At 47.8% G+C, this 17,825-nt stretch overlaps 2 protein-coding genes across 2 annotated transcripts; both read left to right on the plus strand.

Annotated features, from left to right (window-relative positions):
• Positions 1-1,358: 1,358 nt before the first annotated feature.
• LOC134554154 (lymphocyte antigen 6E-like) lies at positions 1,359-7,068 on the plus strand. Its single transcript, XM_063404607.1, has 3 exons — positions 1,359-1,594; positions 5,624-5,743; positions 6,456-7,068. Exons 1-3 carry the CDS (start codon positions 1,543-1,545, stop codon positions 6,662-6,664), a joined length of 381 nt encoding a protein of 126 aa, XP_063260677.1. The 5' UTR covers positions 1,359-1,542; the 3' UTR covers positions 6,665-7,068.
• Positions 7,069-11,842: 4,774 nt separating this feature from the next.
• Positions 11,843-17,617, plus strand: LOC134554092 (lymphocyte antigen 6E-like). The gene is made up of 3 exons (XM_063404475.1): positions 11,843-12,185; positions 16,354-16,473; positions 17,351-17,617. The coding sequence occupies exons 1-3, from the start codon at positions 12,134-12,136 to the stop codon at positions 17,560-17,562; spliced, it is 384 nt and encodes a 127-aa protein (XP_063260545.1). The 5' UTR covers positions 11,843-12,133; the 3' UTR covers positions 17,563-17,617.
• The last annotated feature ends 208 nt before the right edge of the window (positions 17,618-17,825 follow it).

The following is a 17,825-nucleotide window of genomic DNA, read 5'->3' on the forward strand; positions in this document are numbered from 1 at the left end:
TAAACATGGATTTACCACTAAAAACCCATTAAATCTATTCTGGCTTGGGTAAAATAAAACATTTCTCAATATTTTGGGCTGTCCTGGAGGGAGCTTTGCCTTCCTCCTGCCGGGTGCCTTGAGGAGGCCGACGGAGCCAAACCTTGCCCCTCCTCGGAGCTTTCCTGGGTAATTGCCACCTCTGCTCCAGCCGAGTTTCATGCCCTGCCAGTCGGGAAAGCCAAAATTTCCTCACCTTACTCACGCAGGACTCCAGAGGGACAATGTTTACAAACCCAGTTTGGAAGAGTTGGAAAAGCTGAGGTCAGCCCAGGAGCCCGGCTGGAGGTGGGGTCGCGTCGGAAGCCCAAAATGTTCCGTGGGAGGCGGGAATCCGAGCGAGCTGGAGAGAGGGAAAAAAGGGAATAGAGCAGATGGAGAGCAGCGAGGGGCAGAGGCTTTGGGGCAGCTCCTGCAGCTCCGAGGGCCACGTGAGAGGATCCAGCTGGACCTTTCCTGGGACTGTGCCCCTGTTCCTGAGACTTGATGGCAGAAAGTGACAGGAGGGAAAAGCGACAACAACCTCCAAGAAGATGGGGAAGGTTCTGGTTTTATTCAGGGAGATTGGATGAAACGTGATTTAAAGGAAAAAAAAAAGAAAAAAGGAGGAATAAAGAGCACAATCTGGGAATCCAGTGGAATGATCCTGTTTGGCATTTCAAAAATTTTCTTTTTCTGAAGACTTAACGAGCTGAGATCATTGATCAGCCAATTCCTCCTTCTCCATGCTTTAACTGGTTTGTGTTTTTCTCCCTGACATTTCATTTTTTTTTTTTATTTTGCGTGAATTTGTAAAAAAATGCCAGCTTGTTCCATGCCATGGGAGTGGGTGTTATTTCTATTTTTTAACTTAAATGGTCATTTTTCTTTGCTCTGTGGGATTTATTTTCTAATAAGATAACATTTTTCTCCTCATAAAAAATATTTCAGAAATATTTCTGATTTTTAACTTAAAAAGGAGACAGAAAATGATGCCTGGTCCCCTATGAAAAGCAGTGGAAGGATTCTGCTCTTCTGATCTCACTGTCTTGACAATCCTGGGAGACATTTGGGAGAAGTTTCCATCCCAAATTCAATTTTAAATTCAAATTCCCTCCATTTCCATATGTGCAAGGACACGATCTTGGAGGAGGCAGCCTGCTCTGAGACCAAGGAAAGGAAAACCTTGTTGTTTTGCAGGGAAAATTGCTTTGTTTTCATGTTCTGCTTTCCCTCCCCTACTTCTCCAGAATTAGAAGCAGTTACAGAGTTCACGTCAGCTGGAGCAGCAGCCTTGTGAAACAACCAGGAAAAGCAGAAGTTGTAAGGAAAAACACACCCCCCTCCAGATTCCCAACCAAACGCCCTTCTCCACACAAGCCCGGACACGCTGCTCCCAATTATCCATCATCTGACACAGCAGCCTCTGGTTATTATCTCCGGATCAAAGCAAACACTGCAGAGGTATAAAGCCCGCCCTGCCTGAGTCCTGCTCATTTTTGGAGGCTCCCAGACCTCTAAAGGATGAAGCTTTTCCTCCTGGTCGTGCTTGGCGTCGCCCTGTGCACAGAGAGTGGTGAGTCCTGAAAGGATTGCTTTGCACTCAACCCTCCCAAAACTGGGGCTTGGCTCTGATATTCCAGGGTTTTGGAGTGTGGATGGTGGAGCTGAAGGGTTGTGAAGGAGTTTTTCCAGGAGAAGGGGACAGGGGGTTTAACCCCCAGCAGAAGTTGGAGGGATGATGAGGAGTGGAGGGGGGGTGAGATTCCCAACTTGGATGATTCCTGCAGACCCAGCCCAGCCCCTGGAATGGCTCAGTGGCAGCTCCATGGGAACAGGGATATCCATGAAGGATATCCAGGGCAGTATGTGCAGCAAATCTCTGGATTTGAAACTAAAGCCTGATTTTTTAAACTTTTATTTTGTATTGGTTGCACCTCAAGCCATCATTTCCTAAACTGACAGAGGTGGTTGAGCCACAAGAAGGTGGAATTCAGTCTCCCAGCTCTTCTTCCTTTTCTGAATCACAGAATCCCTAAGGTTGGAAAAGACCTCTAAGATCGTGGAGTCTGTTCTGTTAGGAAAAAAATTCCATCATGGAAAGGGTGGTTGAGCATCCAGGCTGCCCAGGGAAGGGGTGGGATCACACCCACGGAAGTTTTCAGAAATTACGTGGATGTGGTGCTCAGCGCCAGGGTCTAGCGGTGAACCTGGACTCGATGATCTTGGAGGTCTTTTCCAGCCTTGCTGATTCCCAGCTGATCCCAGATTTGGGATGGAGATGCAGAGTCCCACCCTCATTCTGAAAATTGTCTGGGGGGTTTTTTTGGGAGAGCACTGGGGAGCTGTGCCTGAGTTTTCCTGGCTGGACTCTGCCAAGGACCACACCTTGTGGTCTGGGTGAGGCAGGGAAGAGAAGGTGTGGCCTGGAATATCCCTCTGTTTTAGGCGAATGGTGGATTTCCTCAGCTCGGGGGGGCTCCTGCCTGTTTGCAAACTGAATTTTTCCCTGTAGGATTTGACCTGCAAATTCCTGGCCATTCTGGTCCTGGACTCACAGACCTCCCACTTAATTTGAGGATGGAAATATTCCTATTGATGGATTTAACAGGCTTGAAACTTGGAATAGTGCTCAAGCTGAGGATGTTAAGGCAAATAAAAGGATCTTTTCCTGCAGCTTTACTCCCATTTTTTATAAAGATCAAGGAATGAGACAGCAAATTCCTTGAGGAGTGTTTCTCCTCGGTTAGAGCAGAGGTCTTGGTGGGTGTGGAGACATCCAAAGGCAGCCTGGGTTAATTCAAGGTTTACATCTGGAAGAAATAAAATTCCCTTCCCCTCTCAGCCCTAGTTGCAAGAGATACATCAAGTAATGAAATAAAATTAAAGTGTTTTTCTGTGGCTTGGCCAAAGTTGTCCTCCCCGACTTCAGGGTGTGCCAGTTTAGGAGTGCCAATCCTGGAGTCCTGGATTAATTGGTGAGTCAGAAATCTCTGGAGCACAGAGGGAGGTTGGAAAATGCATCCTTGGATGGTGCTTCCCCCTTCTCCTGCCAAGGAGGCTCCCAGGGCAACTGGAGTCTGAAATTAGGAGCTTTGTGAGCTTGGGATGAAACAGGATTTGGACATGTAACATCCACTGTTTCCTGCTCTGATTCAGGAAGTTTTTCTGGGAATGGGCTTGGATTAAAGATGCTGCATTTGTTAAGGATTAAAGTGAGCTCTGTGTCTGGAAAATCCAGTTTGGGGACTGAGCACTTCTGTGAGGAAAGGGTGGTTCTCAGTGGGGTGGAGCTGAAATAGTCCATATTATATTCCAGATAGTAGAATTTTGCATGAGAAGAGGGAATGAAGCCAAACACTTTGGACAGGGATGATCTAAAGGAGGGCCCCAGACTTGAGAAAAATAAATTTGGGCCTGAAAGGTCAGGACAATTGTGAAGGCAAGAGCCAGGTAGGACAAACGGTGCTTCTGGAGATGGGAATGACCACGCAAATCGAAGCAAATTGAAAAAGTCTGGATATGAAGTCAAAGAGAGCTGGGTAACAAGTCTGGGGCTTTTGGAATGACCATGGGAATGGTGGGATCTTGTCGGAGTCTAGAACATCCCTCTGGTCACCCTGGAGGGTTTGGAGAGCGGACAGGGGATCTGGGATCTGTACAGGGGGCTCAGCCAGCCTCACACAGAGCCCAGGAGGACACTGCCTCTGATCCCTGGCCATGGCAGTGAATGCCCACAGTGTACAAAGAATCACAAGCTGGGAGAATTCAAAATAAGTAGTATTTAGTTTATCATAGAATGTAAATGTAGAATCTAGGATTTTTAGTACATGGGGTTGAAGAGACAAGATGGAGGAATTGGGGAGTGGCCCCTGTCCTCCTTGTTCTTGCTCTTGTCCCCCATCTTTTGCTGAGTTGGATTTTAGAGATTGGTTTAGAGTAGAAATGACATGTTAGCATAGGTAGTAGGCATTGGTAAAATTCTGTGAATAAAAAGTTCGTTGTGGACGGTGGTTGGGTCAGGGGTACCGTACATAAGGTGCGGGACCCTCTGATCCGCCCCAGTCCCCCGCGTGTCCTGCTCTGCTGGGGACGCCCTGCAGAGCTGAGAAAGAACTGAGAGATAATGAAAGAATAAACAACCTTGGAAACACGGACTGGCAGACTCAGCTTGTCGTCTCTGGCTCCGGTGTGAAACACTTAGGGCAAAGAGAAGATGAAAAACCTCATTACCTCAGGGAACAGCAACCCCGAGGAGAATCTCAGGGAACAGCAGCCCTGAGAGGATCTGAGCTGTCTGGTGGCCTCAGCTCAGAGCCACTCAGTGAGGGACAGCAGAGGAAGAGTGGGGAACGTGAGGGCTGTGGACCACAAGGGGGAAGGCCAGGGGATGTTGGCTGGAGTGGGAAAAGAAGGCAGAGTTTCCACAGAGGCAGAGGAAGAACAGAGACCTAAAAGGAAAACAGTGACCCTGAGGTCATGGGCTGAGCAGGAGCCAGATCTGGGCCAGCAGGGCACTTCAGGAGCCTGTCTGGGCCAGAAGGGCTTGCCCAAGGTCAAACAAGGGCAGGGGTGAGGTTGGGACACGGCTGACAAAGGCACAGAGGAACCTGGGCCAGCAAGAGGAGTGAGGAAGGTGAAGAGCAGGGAAGGCAAAGCTAAAGGACAAAGCTGCTGCAAGAATTAGCTGGGCATTAACTGCCAGAAGCCAGGGATATGCTGGAAACGAGGATGAGTTTAATCCCTGGAGGGTGACATTGCAGACAGATAAACAGATGGGGAGGAAATTCCCCTTATCATGCAAAGAATCCTTCCCCAAGGATCTCTCAGCTCTCAATGATGCTTCAGCCTCCTCGAGGGCCAGCTGTGCTTAGTCACTGATTTTAGCAAAGCACTTTGCAGATGCAGAGTGTTCCAGATGTGCACGTTCTGTGGAGCGAGGAAGTTGTTACCCGTGGATGGCTGGAAAAAGGAATCTGCTGCAGCCAAGGCAGGGATTTGCTGAGCCCGGACTTTACAGATCCAAGATTTTCCTCCTGGCACTGAAAATCAACCCAAGTCGTAGAAAGGTTTGGTTGGAAGGGATCTTAAAAACCATCTCATTCCAACCTCATGGGTAGGGACAACTTCTGCTACCCCAGGTTGTTCCAGGCCTCACCCAGCCTGACCTTGAACACTTCCAGGGATGGGCCAGCCACAGATTCCCTGGTCCAGCGTCTCCATGCAAGAACCAGTGGCCAGAAACTGAGGCTTGGAGGGGCCAGATTGGAAAAAAAAACCCCAAGAGCTTCACATTACAAGTGATTGGGAGACTGGGCTGCTCTTCCCAAAAATGCAGTGGATCTGCCAGATGTTTTAATGGATTCAAGGAAAAGTCAACCAAATATCCAGAGGGAAGATCCCTGAGGGTTCCTAAATGAGCAAACCACAGCTGTGGCAGCAATTTGAGCTTTATATGGCTCCTGGAGAGTCCTTGCAGCCAAGTTTCACCCATGCAGGGATTTTTTGCCTGTGGCCCCCGGCCTTGACAGATCCACCCCCAGTTTTGTGCTCCTAAGGATATTCCCAGAGGTGCCTGATGGATGTTTTTGTGCTTCTCTTGCAGCTTTCTCCCTGATCTGCTTCACGTGCAAAGATGCAACTTCCAACCTCCACTGTCTCAGCACCACCAAATGCTCGGAACATGAGAAGTATTGTCTGACAACCTATTCCACCGCAGGAACGGGTGAGTCCTGGGCTTTCCCGAGGCTCTGAGGACGAGGTGGGGCCCTGGTGGGGCTGGCAGCTCATCCTCCTCCCACCAGGAGGCACAGTGGAGGAATTAATGAGGATTTTAGCACGCAGAGAGCAAATCTTGGGAAGGTGGGAACTTAGGCGTAGCCTGGGTCTGTTGCAACATGTGGTAAAAATACTTCTGATTAAACGGAATTACATTAAAATTAAATTAAATTAAAATTAAATCAAATTAAAATAAAATTAAATACTGCTGGTTAAATATTCTCTGGACAGCGAGATGCTGGAATAAAAAGAATTATTTTTATTATCCCTGCACAAACTCCTTGTCTGAACTCCAGGCTCAAGTTTATGCCCACGAGGTGGTGGAAATGGAAAGGGCCGGGTGCTGTGGAAGGCGCAATCCCAAGGCACGGTGCCAACGTTTTGCAACCTCACACTGTACAAATAAGTCCCAAATTCTTGCCCTCAGCTGGCCCTGAAACCAGCAAAGGATTTGTAAGGCCTGGAGATGGTGTCCATAGGTCACACATACAGAAATAATGACGGAATGTGATGAAACCCAAGGGAAAAACCCAAAGGCAACGAGTGCAGAATAACAAATTCCCTGTGGGATTGCACAGCCATGACTGAAACCTGAAAAAAAAAAAATCAGAGATGAAAACCTGAACTTTTCCTGTTGTTTTCTCTCCCTCCCACTCCAGGCAGTGACCGGAGCCAGCGAATCACTAAGAAATGTTCTGCATTTTGCCCGTCCATCGACCTGAACATCGGCATAGCCGGAGTCGCCACCAGCTGCTGCGAGACCTCCTTGTGCAACATCAGTGGGGCCAGCAGCGTGAAAACCAGTTCCACCATCCTCACCCTGGGGGTCCTGGCCAGCCTCGCCTGCATCCTCAGGATGGGGTTTTGAGGGCTTTTTGGGGGAAATGAGCTGCTCAGCTTTGCATGGCACGGTTCAAGCTGCGCTCCATCGGGTGGGAACGCTGCCCTGCGCCTCCCACCTGGAAGGTCACCTCCCATCAGGAGGTATTTTTGCTCTTTCCACGCTCTGACGACAACACAAAATGATGTTTTGGGAGAGAAAGGGGTAAAATGGAGCCCTGCAGGTGCAGAATGGCCCCACGTGGTCACCACCTCTCCTACTCCTGGCATTTATAACTCCGTGCGTTTTTTTGCCTTTCGTTTTATCCCCGCCATTCTCTTGTGCCATTTTCCCCCCCCCGTTTTCCGCCCTGTATCATTTTTGCTCCGAGAAAGCCTTTAATATTCCAGTTGTTAAACAGAAACTGGGCACAATAAAGTGTTATTTTATTCTGTTGTGTGGCTGCATGGTGTGGCACGTTGGGTGTAGCTGCTGGATGTATCCACGTTATGGGATAAAAGTGGAGGCGTTCGCCTGCAAGTTGAATGGGAATAATGCTGAAATATATTAAAATTACTTTGCATTCACTTCAGGAAGCCTCTCCCCAGATTTTATTTTTCTGCACTGGCAGAAATGGCATTTTTGTGACTCCATTTCGGAATAAACTGAATTCCATTTAGCTTCCTTTCAATTCCTCTCCCGGGGCAGCTGCCTGGATGGAAACGGCTCTTGAGCTCTCCAGGAAACAGAGGGGACAAGGCAGGACCTGATGGAAAGGGATCTGGAGCATTTTCCTTAAACTGGCTTAAGACCTCCCAGTGGAAATTTCTTTAGAAGAATTAGGATTATTTAGAAAAGGGAGAAAAGCGTCTTGCACAGTGGTTAAACAAAAATCGTAGGAAAAGACAGGTTTCTGGAAAGAAACATGGAATTTTCCAGACTCATCTGTGAAAAAATATGAACACTGCAAATAAATCTTTTATGTTTGCTCGTCAAGTTAAAATTGAAAGGACTCATTACCCTGCTCTGACCTTCCTTGGGGATAATCTCAGGAATGAGAGGTTTGCTCCCTTCCAGGGAGGCTGAACTGCTCTCTCCTGGGATGAAGGAGCTCTCCACAAGGATCATCCCGAGGAAGATCTCCCAGGGAAACCAGTTGGGTGCAGCTCACCCAGCCGGTTTTCTCTCCCTAGAATCCTTGCACAGCTCCGTGTACTGCTCATTCTGACAGGCATTTTCAGGGATTAGAGGATTTAGGAACAACAATGCTCCAGAGCAGCCACACCTTTGTTCTTCCTTTGCAGAGGAACCGTGGGCTCACGGCTCCAGCTCCTCCCTATCTGCTCTTACCCCTTCCCGTTCACCTTCCTCCCATCCACGTCCAACCCCAGCTCTGCATGCCCTGGTTGTTTTCTCTCCCAGATTTCCTCATTGGCCTCTTCCTCCGGTCTTACTCTGGGTTTTTCCATCCAAACTCTATTTCCTTGCCTCAGCTCGTTGTTTCCTCCTCGGTGTAAATGCAAGGTTGGCCAAGGATGCTTTGATTTTGGCCATGAGTCTCTCCGTTCTCCCCATGGATTTTATTGCTTATCCCAGCTGGGCTGGCTCCATCCATCTGCCTGATTTATTCTCCACACCCTGCGCCCCTTCCTGCCAAATTTAGGGATATCCAAGTGACACAGATCCAAAACCCCCAAACAAGCCAGTTCTGGTACCTTGGCTGGCCATATCCTGCCCCACACCCCGCTCCTAACATGGTGACAACGGAACAATTTGGAATAATCTTCACCCTGTGCTATCCATGGGTTTAGGATTCCTTAGGGACAATGGCTGGCACAGGGAAAGGCCAAGATGGGGCTGGCATGGCCTCAGGTCTTGTTCTGCTGAGCTTGGGAGTCCAGACCTGCCCTTGGCAGCCAGGTTTAAAATTAGGGTGATGTCTTGAGCTGCCTGAACTTGGGAGATGCCTCTGTTTTGGGATGGGAAGGATCCTGGCACGGCAAAGGGAATGGAAGCACGTGGGACACCCCAGAGGGTTTCATGCCCTGGTCACGGCTGTTGCAAGGAGAAGTTAAGAACAGCTCTGGGAATCCAGAATTGCCATCCCTAAGGGAGCAGCTCCATCCTGGCTGACTCCTTCTTGCCTGATGTCCCCCCAATCCCCCAGGTTTTCCCTTAGTGCCCAACAAAACGCATCCATGTGCTACAAAGCTGACCCACATCCCAAAAACTCCTATCCGGAGGCAGGAGCAGCACAGGAGGCACAGCAGATCCTAAAAACACGGAGAGCTCCCGTGGTGAACCCTCCCCTTGGAAAGTTGTGTAAGAGGAGACTCTGCCAGCCCTCCCGAGAAATCCTGATTGACACCTCCCACGCAGGTGCTGCTCCCTAATTCCAAATCCTCCCATCACCCCGGGTTTCTGGTGCCTCCCATGGCTGCACACTCCCCTCATGGGAGCGTTGAGCTGCCCCACGAGCAGAGACATCTGTCATGCCTGGAGGGCTTTTGGGAAGGAGATGGGAGCATCATTCCAGTAGCTGGGATTGATCCTGTGAGGTAACTGCCTCTCTCTCCCTGTGGATTATATAAAACTCATTTTTTCAGAGCTCTGAGTCACTGCACCAGGACCTGGATCAGCCAAGGAGGCCTTTCCCTACCTAAATGAGAAATCTGCAGGAGGTGCTTTAACTTTGTCCCTTCTTTTCCCTCTCTCAGGGTTCTCCCACCATTGGTTTTGAAGGATCTGTGCTGCCTTCTGCTCTCCTTGAATAATTCCCTTGCCTTTTCCCTCACAACAAGAAATTTCTCCCTGTTTTCCTTGTTTATTTGCCCAAACCTAACACAGTGCCTCCATGCCAAAGCAACAGACAGTATGGACTCGAGATCAAAGCAACACCCTGACTGGGTCTAAAAATCTTCTGGAAGCCATGGAAAGGGACAAAACCAACTCTTTTTCCAAAGCTGGCTGCTGCTTTCTTGTCACAGAGCCAACTCATAGCTCCAATTTGATCCACTCTAATTTTTCTGTATGGATAATGATAAGTTTTGCTTCAGGGAGGTGACTCAGCTTCCTTGGGGATTTTTTTTTTCCCCAGTCTTCCCCAGTCTTCCTCCTCACTCGGTGTCCCTGCTCCAGGCCCTCCTCCAGGCTGTGATCCCAGGCTGCAGGAGACGCCCTCTCCACGCTGGATTCTTGGGTGATGCCTCTGACTGCTTTTCAGATTTGTAATCTGCCCTACTGGGAAATAAATCTCTTTTCCATGCTCTCCGCGCACCGGGAAGAGGGAATGCTCCAGCATTCCAAGGTACCTAAGAACCACGATACTGAGGAAGACATTCATGTCCTGGAGACAGCTCCCAGAAACCACAGAAAATCCCATTTCCCACCCAAATTTCTCTCCTTAGCACGTATTTGTTGGATGTGCTGGGACTGTTTTAGCCTCACTGCTCCTTCAAAGTCAAAGTCAAAGTCAAAGTCAACGTCAAAGTCAAAGTCAAAATCTAAGTCAAAGTCAAAGTCAAAGTCAAAGTCAAAGTCAAAGTCAAAGTCAAAGTCAAAGTCCACATCTAAGTCTAAGTCTAAGTCTAAGTCTAAGTCTAAGTCTAAGTCAAAGTCAAAGTCAACGTCAAAGTCAAAGTCAAAATCTAAGTCAAAGTCAAAGTCAAAGTCAAAGTCAAAGTCAAAGTCAAAGTCAAAGTCAAAGTCAAAGTCAAAGTCAAAGTCTAAGTTTAGGTCTAAGTCTAAGTCTAAGTCTAAGTCTAAGTCAAAGTCAAAATCTAAGTCTAAGTCTAAGTCTAAGTCTAAGCCTAAGTTGACTTGTGCTGATCCTATTCCCATAAGATTCATGTGGGAATAAAAGGGATGTTGGAAAAGTCAACAAAGCCAGGTGGGATGAGGGTTGGAGCAGCCTAGGATAGTGGAAGGTGTCCCTGCCCATGGCATGAGGTTGGGCCAAGGTGATTTCTGAGGTCCCTTCCTGCCAACCCAGTCTATGATTCTGTGCAAATCAACAGGAGCAGGGGTATGGAAGGGGAACGGAATAAACACAATAAGTCTACGGGATAAATAAGACCAAAAATAAGAGGGGAAAAAAGATTCTTTCTTTTTGTCCTTGCTGGAAAACGCCAGCAAGGAGCCACACCCACTAATGAGGGAGAAAAACCTGTTTGTAAAACACTGGGGCAAAGGACCAAGCTGTCCTGTGTGAGGCACAAGGCTCAAACTGATCATCACCCCATCCCTGCTGACCTCACCAACCTCCAAACCCCAGGGAATCTCTGTTTGCACGCAGGGCTTGAACAACTCTGGAATCTTCCACCTGATGACGTCATTGCGGGAGCGGATCAGGAGGGCCTGAGATAAGTGTCAGGCAATCACACGGATCAGGAAATCATCCAATGTTGGAATGATTCATGTTAGAAACAGACAAAAAAATACCCTGCTGATGGCTACATGCAGGGAATTGCCAGTTGAGTTATTCCATAATTGCCAGAAAAAACGGGGTTTGACAATATTTTCTTTCTGCTGTCCGGGACTAAACTTGTTTTAGAAAAAGCTCTGTGGACTTGGCAGCTTGAGGTCCTGCAAGATGCATCCTGAATGAGGGTCTCTAACCTGAGACCCTCAGGAACAGACTTTAAGGAATTCAGGGGAGAGGAGCAACACAGAGGAATAAAAGCAAAAGGTTTGATAAAAGAGGAGAGATTAAAAAAAATGACATTTTGAGGGATGGCTCTTTCCAGAGCAGAGCTGCAATTCCAGGGTGCCAATTTGTGGGCTTGGAAATGGAGGCCTGATTTCGAGAAACTGTTGGGCGTGGAGAAAAGCAGCTCCTCTAAAGAATCCCTGGATAGCAGCAAAATTTCATTAAATCAAAATTGTACAAGGTATCTGAGGATTACAAGCAGGAAAAAGAGCAGGCAGAGGGATTAACCAGAGGAAAGTTGATAAAGAAATGAAGACTGACGTGAAAATTTGAGGAAAATCTTCTTGTTTAACCAACCATTAGCTAATTTAATTTAGTGTAAAACACACTGATTTTGAGCTAAACCAGCTCAGGCCAGCTCAGAGGCTGAGTTTGGTGCTGCTGAATAATTAAAGAAAATGAACAGTTCAAATCCTGGAACACCACGTGCTGTCTGTGCAAAGGGACCAGAAAAATCCATCCCTAGGACATTCTCACCATAGCTCCGGGCTCTGCTTTCATCAGATCAGCGGCTCTGGCAGGAAGGGAAGGAAGAAATCCAGGGCAGGAGAGAGCAGATCCCGACTTCCCATCACTCACACGACCGGAAGGGCAAGAAATGCGTGGCTGAAAGGGCTTTTCCCCACGGTGCCAGCCCTGTTCCAAGGGCTCCGGCCTGGAAAACTCCCACACGGACGCTCCACGCCCTGGGGTTCGTCTCATGTCCACCCGCGAGATGCCGGGAACCTGTAAAACTGCTGCCGTTGGGCCGGGGTATAAAACCTGCCCTCCAAACACCTTCCCAGAGCTGCTGGGAGGATCTGCTGGAGATGAGGACTCCTCTTGTCACCTTGCTGGCTGCCGCCCTCTGCGTGGAACAAGGTGAGCCCCTCATGCTGCTTCAGACGAGGATCGGGGGGAAGGTGGTGACGATTTCCCACGTGGCAAAGCTTTAGAGGGCTGTTCTAAAAGATTTCCTGTTTAGAACAGTCAGAGAGAGATGCAGGATTCCAGGCAGGACTCTTCAAAATGCTGTTTTATTGCAGAGATGGTGTTACAGCAGTCCAGGGTCGTGGGTGATGCAGAGCCCAGCCTAAAAGCTGCCAGCTACAGCTTACAGGCATGCCTGAGAGACACTTAAGTTCTGGTTACAATGCATTCTATCTTTTTCTGTACTGAATGTGCTAATTTATGACATCTAACCAGCAAAAGACACCAATCCTACAGAATCTACATCATTTCCATACTGTCTTGCACTTTAAACCCTAAAAGCTACTCTCCAGACCCCTTTTTTTCTTCTCCCTTGCCACGTTGGCAGGGTCTCTCTGACCTTTGGACCCTTGGCACCCCTTAATTTGCTAAGGGTATTGTTCAATCAAGAGGGAATTCACCTTCAGCTGGCCAAACCATTGTTTTCTGGTTGTTCAGTAACTAATGGCTCAGCATTTTACATCTCAGAGCTCGCTTTCATTTCTACTTCACTTATGGGTTTCGTATCCTCAAAATCTTTTGCCAAGCAATTATATTTATAAGGCTTTCCTGTTTCATCTTTCCCAACAGCTGTCGCCAGCTTTGTGGTGCTGTGGTGGCGTCACCAATGTCCTTTCGCACCTCAATCAGTGATTTGATGCAGAAATAAGAATCTGATGAATTGATTCTTGTTTCCAGCTCTAGAGCTCTGGTGGTGCTGGACGCCGGGTTAAATCCTCACCGTGGTCTTTGGGATCTTCCAAAGGGAGGCAAGCTGGGAGTGATAAAAAGCATAACTAAATGGGTTTTTTTTTCTTCATATTTTCAGGTTTTGAGTATTTTAGAGACTTTTCTGTCCTGCTGCTTCCTCCCTTGTAGTGGTTTGCCACGTGTCTTCCTAGGAAATGCAGCACTGGGAACTTTTGTAGATTAAATCAGCGGCAGAAATGAAAGAACGTTTCATGTTAAAAGCATCCCGGTCCCAAAGTGAAGGCTGAGTGTTGTCCTCCTTCTGGGAGTGAGACAAACGTGTTGCTCCATCGCTCCTGGCACGTGGGAACGATGACCAGAGTGCCAAAATCTCCCCCACACCTGATGGTTTCCCAGAAACCATGATACGAATCTGGTTGAGAAAGAGGTATCTAATGAATCAATCATCACTGATGTATCAACCCCCTACTCCTACATCCTTTGGAATGGTTCTCCAGCATGCCTGGAAGAGCAGGACCTTTGGCCAGTTTGGGGTGTGGGAAAATGAGTATTCAATTCTTTTTAAAAAAATGGATCTAGTGCCCACAATTCCTGACTGAAGCAACGTAACATGGACAGAAGTGGAGAATTTTCAAAGGCTACATTCTCAGTGTGACCCAGGATGGGTTGGAAAGCTCACAGAGATCCAGGATCACAGGTTCATGGTGGGATTCCTTAGTGGTGACATTTGATATCGGCAGCAGATTCCAAACAGATTTAAGGACAGGCTTTTACACAGCAGCTTTCTGTGACCCAGCCTAGATCCAGAATAAGAGATTGCGGCTTTCTGGCCTAAAACTGTGAGAGAGGAAAAAGTGGAAACTGGAACTTTGATCCTTCTCAGGTATCCTGGGTCTCATCCAAGAGGCTAATGACCAAATTTTGGTCAAAACTCTTGATCTCTCAGCTGACCAAAGAGCTTCTTTTGCCTTTTCCATCCATAAACTCCCTGTTATGGATATTCTGTGTCCAGCAAAAATCATAAAAGGCCTTGATCCTTTTCATAGAATCACATTAAGGGTGGAAAAGACCTCTAAGATCATCAAGTCCTTGCTGCAATGTTGGACAAAACAAGGCAGATATCTGCTTAAGGTGTCCCTGAAAGTTTCCAGCAAGGAAGATTCCACAGCCTGGAATTGCTCAGAGACTCTCATCCCTTTAGGAATTTAGTTTTAATATCTCTTAGCATCTGTTTTTTGTACTGTTCTCCCATATTTCCACCACGGGACACATAAAATATTTTATTAATTTCTTCTTTGCTGCTTCTTTTTTCTCGCACAAAGAAGATTCCTGTGGCTTTCCTCAGCATATTCTCATTTCCAACAAACAAACGAAACCCTTCCAGCCTCTTTGACTAAGTCGTATTTCCCAGATCCCTGACCTTTTCTCCTCCCTCTCCTCTGGTCCCTCTCCAGATGCTCTGCATAGTTTTGGAAGTGCCACAGAGAGATTTGGGGGCTCCAGCTGAGGCCTTGCCAGGGTGGAAAGGCCACTTTGCATATCTTGCACATGACATTTCTGCCCGTGTCCCCTTGGGTGATGCCTGTTTCCATGGCTGGAATGTGGCACTGTTGGCTCCTGCTGTCGTCACAGTGGTTCTGAATTTTAACGGAACCTGTTGTTTGTCATCCTACATTTAAATGTCTTAAGCTTTGTGTATTGTAATTTATTTCTCTTTATTTAATTGCATCCACTCTTCATTTTCACTGTTTTATCACATCCATCTGTCAAAATCACTTGAAATTACAGAATTGGGGGATGGTTTGGGTTGAAAGGGATCTTCAAGGTCATCTCATTCCAACCCCTGCCATGGACAGGGACACCTTCCAATATCCCAGGTTGATCCAAGCCCCAGTGTCCAACCTGGCCTTGGACACTGCCAGGGATGGGGCAGCCACAGCCTCTCTGGGCAACCTCTGCCAGGGCCTCACCACCCTCACAGGGAGGAATTCCTTCCATTTTTCCATTTGGTTTGACCAATAATCCTTGGGAATTACCCTCTGAGGGTGTTTCCATGCCTGGCTTTGCACCCATTCCCTGGAATTTCCAGCAGCTCCTGTTTCCTGGGATTGCTCCTTAAAACCTCCTTGAATCTCCCCTACTCTGTACATGAAAATTCAACTCCTCGTAGAGGTGAACGAAGCAAAAAAAGCTGCACAGAATCAACAGCTGATGACTTTTTCCTCCCTTTTTATCGGAAACTTCTCTTTTCATGGTGTGACCTCTGCCGTCCTTCCACGTTCTCACTGCCAACTTCTTATCAGGCAAAAGCGCGCTCACAGGGACGTGTCCTTTAGCTGCTTTTGCCCTTTCCAAGGTGACAGACTGGCCCCAGGCTTAGCAGGAACTCAGCCAGCGTTTGGCTTTGTTTCCCTCCAAAAATTAACTTTGCTTTTAAAGGAACTCAATCACAAACCCCCACACTTGACTCTGGGTGGTTTCACGAGCTCTGAACTCAACCACCACTATAAAACCTCAGTCTGCCCGGCTGGGGAGTGCTCTGCACATATTTTGGGGTGTTTTATCAGCCAGACTCTGTTTTTTTGCTCTTCTTCCTTTGTTTTACCACTTACCAGAGGTCTGGCCTACCACGTTGAGGTTTTGAGGGCAGGCACAGACATTCTTGGCAGGAAACACAACTCATGGCTGTGCGACCTTCCTGCCAATCACCTGCCACTGTTGCAGATGTAGGAATTATCTCACCAAATCTGCCTTTAGCCCTTAAACCAAGATTTTGATTAAGATTTTCCACTCATTCCCGATTTTAGGCTAAAGCCAGGAGTTTGACAGAGCATCTGAGGGCTCTCACCAGACTTCCTAGAACTGAGGTTAGGCCAGTTCAGTGATGTCCAAGCCCAGAAAAAGAGATGTGACAGCAGTCTCTGAGCCAGATGAAAGAGAACGAGGACACTGGGCATTGTCCACTTCCTCAAAACACTACGGGCATCTTTAAATTCTCCCTGCCAAGCCCTGCCCAGGAGAAACTCTGAGCAGTAATTGGCAATTCCCGTGGCCGAGCCCTCAGGACCGAGCCGCTCTGGCTCAGCAATAATCTCCTTCATAAAAGCCCCCAAATCCTTGAATTCCACTCACATCTCCTGCTCCTGGGGATTGCAAACAGATCGATAACGCTCCGCAGCCTGAACCAGAGGAGACAGAGAGGGATTTAGCGCTGCTGCCACGGGTCAGGAGATAAAGAAAGCCACTGGTCATTCCCACAAAAACATTCCTCAGGCTGTAACGAGGGAAGTGGAGATGCCTGCACTGGAGCTTTTGTGGTTTTCAAACCTTGTAATGTGCTTTTTCAATTTTTTTTTTTTCCCCGTTCCAGTTTATCCATTCATGTGCTACACCTGCCAAGAACAGGAGTCCAACAAGGAGTGTTTGACCATTTCCATGTGTGCCAAGGAGGACAAACACTGCGTCACCATCCGGAAGGACGTTGGGACAAGTAGGTTTGGGAACAACACCTCGTTTGTTTTGTAGGAGAGCAGTCCCAGGAATGGGATTTCATCCCACTACGGAAACAACAGGCCTTGATGGCCAACTTTTGGGAGACACTGACCTTGTGGCTCCCTACTGGAGTGTCCAGACACACCTGACATTCTGGAAACTGGGGAAATGATGAGGACACACAGAGCAGCACCAGGGAGTAGATTCACACCTGGAGCTGTGCTCGTTTCACTCCCAGAACTGTTTTGGAGAAGTGTTTTGGCCAAACCTCACCTTGGCTGACTCCTTGTGCCAAGCAAAATCTTTCAGGGCTGTTCTGGGGGCTCTGCGTCCTCAAAGACCTCCATGTGCTCTTATCCCAAATTTCAGGGCGTGCAGAACATTCCCCCTGTGTTTATGTTGTGGGAAAACCATCCAGGTGGGAATGACCCAGCCCTGAGCATCACTCCCATGCCAGATGGAATTGAAAGCCACAGGTGCTAATTCCATGTTAGGATTGACAAAACCTAAAAACATGTAGCCCAGAGGAGTCCTGGTTGGATTTGATGGTCTTAAAGGTCTTTTCCAACCTTGACAGTTCTAGGATTCTATGAGACTGTGGCTGCCCCATCCTGGAAGTGTCCAAGGCCAGGCTGGATGGGCCTGTGAGCAACCTGGTCTGGTGGGAGGTGTCCCTGCCCATGGATGATTTTTAAGGTCCCTTCCAACCCAAACCATTCCATGATTCCATGATTAATTCCATGAAGACTGCCTTGAGAATTAGTGCCTGACCTTGCTTTACTCACCAAAACAGATTTAGCCACAAAAATATTTAAATGCTGATTTTTCATCCTCTTTTTTCTCTTCCTGCCCCAACTTTTTTTCCCCTGCACCAGAGCCCAACAAACCCAAATACATCATCTCCAAGATGTGTTCTCCAACGTGCCCAGCAACAGGTCAGCAACAAATCCAAAGCTCCCAGCATGTTTCCTGCTGTGAGAAACCCTTGTGCAACGTGAGTGGAGTCAGCAGCAGGCAGAGCAGCCACGGAGTGATGTCCCTGGGTGTCCTGGCCAGCGTCACTTACATCTTTGCATACGGATTGTGATGGGTTTGGAGGAGCTGCCCGTGATGGCTGAAATAAAAGTGCTGTTCTGGGATAATTTCCACTCTCAAGGATTTGTGTGTTGTGGTTGAGCCTCCCCTGGGATTTTCAAGAGAGCCTGAGTAAGTCAGGTGCTGAACTCCCATTGATTTCCTGAGCCTGCTTGAATCCAAAGTGTCCCCAGACATTCAAATAACCTAAGAAAACTTACAGAAAATGGCCTTTTTGACATGTCCAAGCTTCAAATCATTATTGCTCCGAGGAGA

The sequence above is a fragment of the Prinia subflava genome, chromosome 1 (genome assembly GCF_021018805.1).
Source record: "Prinia subflava isolate CZ2003 ecotype Zambia chromosome 1, Cam_Psub_1.2, whole genome shotgun sequence".
Lineage (NCBI taxonomy): Eukaryota > Metazoa > Chordata > Aves > Passeriformes > Cisticolidae > Prinia > Prinia subflava.

What these genes read in the sequence shown, in the direction of transcription:
- LOC134554154 (XM_063404607.1), top strand. Translation starts at nt 1,543, where the DNA reads ATGAAGCTTTTCCTCCTGGTCGTGCTTGGCGTCGCCCTGTGCACAGAG. An exon ending in CGCCCTGTGCACAGAGAGTG is followed by an intron (nt 1,595 to 5,623) that starts GTGAGTCCTGAA and finishes CTTCTCTTGCAG; the next exon opens with CTTTCTCCCTGATCTGCTTC. An exon ending in CTATTCCACCGCAGGAACGG is followed by an intron (nt 5,744 to 6,455) that starts GTGAGTCCTGGG and finishes CTCCCACTCCAG; the next exon opens with GCAGTGACCGGAGCCAGCGA.
- LOC134554092 (XM_063404475.1), top strand. Translation starts at nt 12,134, where the DNA reads ATGAGGACTCCTCTTGTCACCTTGCTGGCTGCCGCCCTCTGCGTGGAA. An exon ending in CGCCCTCTGCGTGGAACAAG is followed by an intron (nt 12,186 to 16,353) that starts GTGAGCCCCTCA and finishes TCCCCGTTCCAG; the next exon opens with TTTATCCATTCATGTGCTAC. An exon ending in CCGGAAGGACGTTGGGACAA is followed by an intron (nt 16,474 to 17,350) that starts GTAGGTTTGGGA and finishes CCCCTGCACCAG; the next exon opens with AGCCCAACAAACCCAAATAC.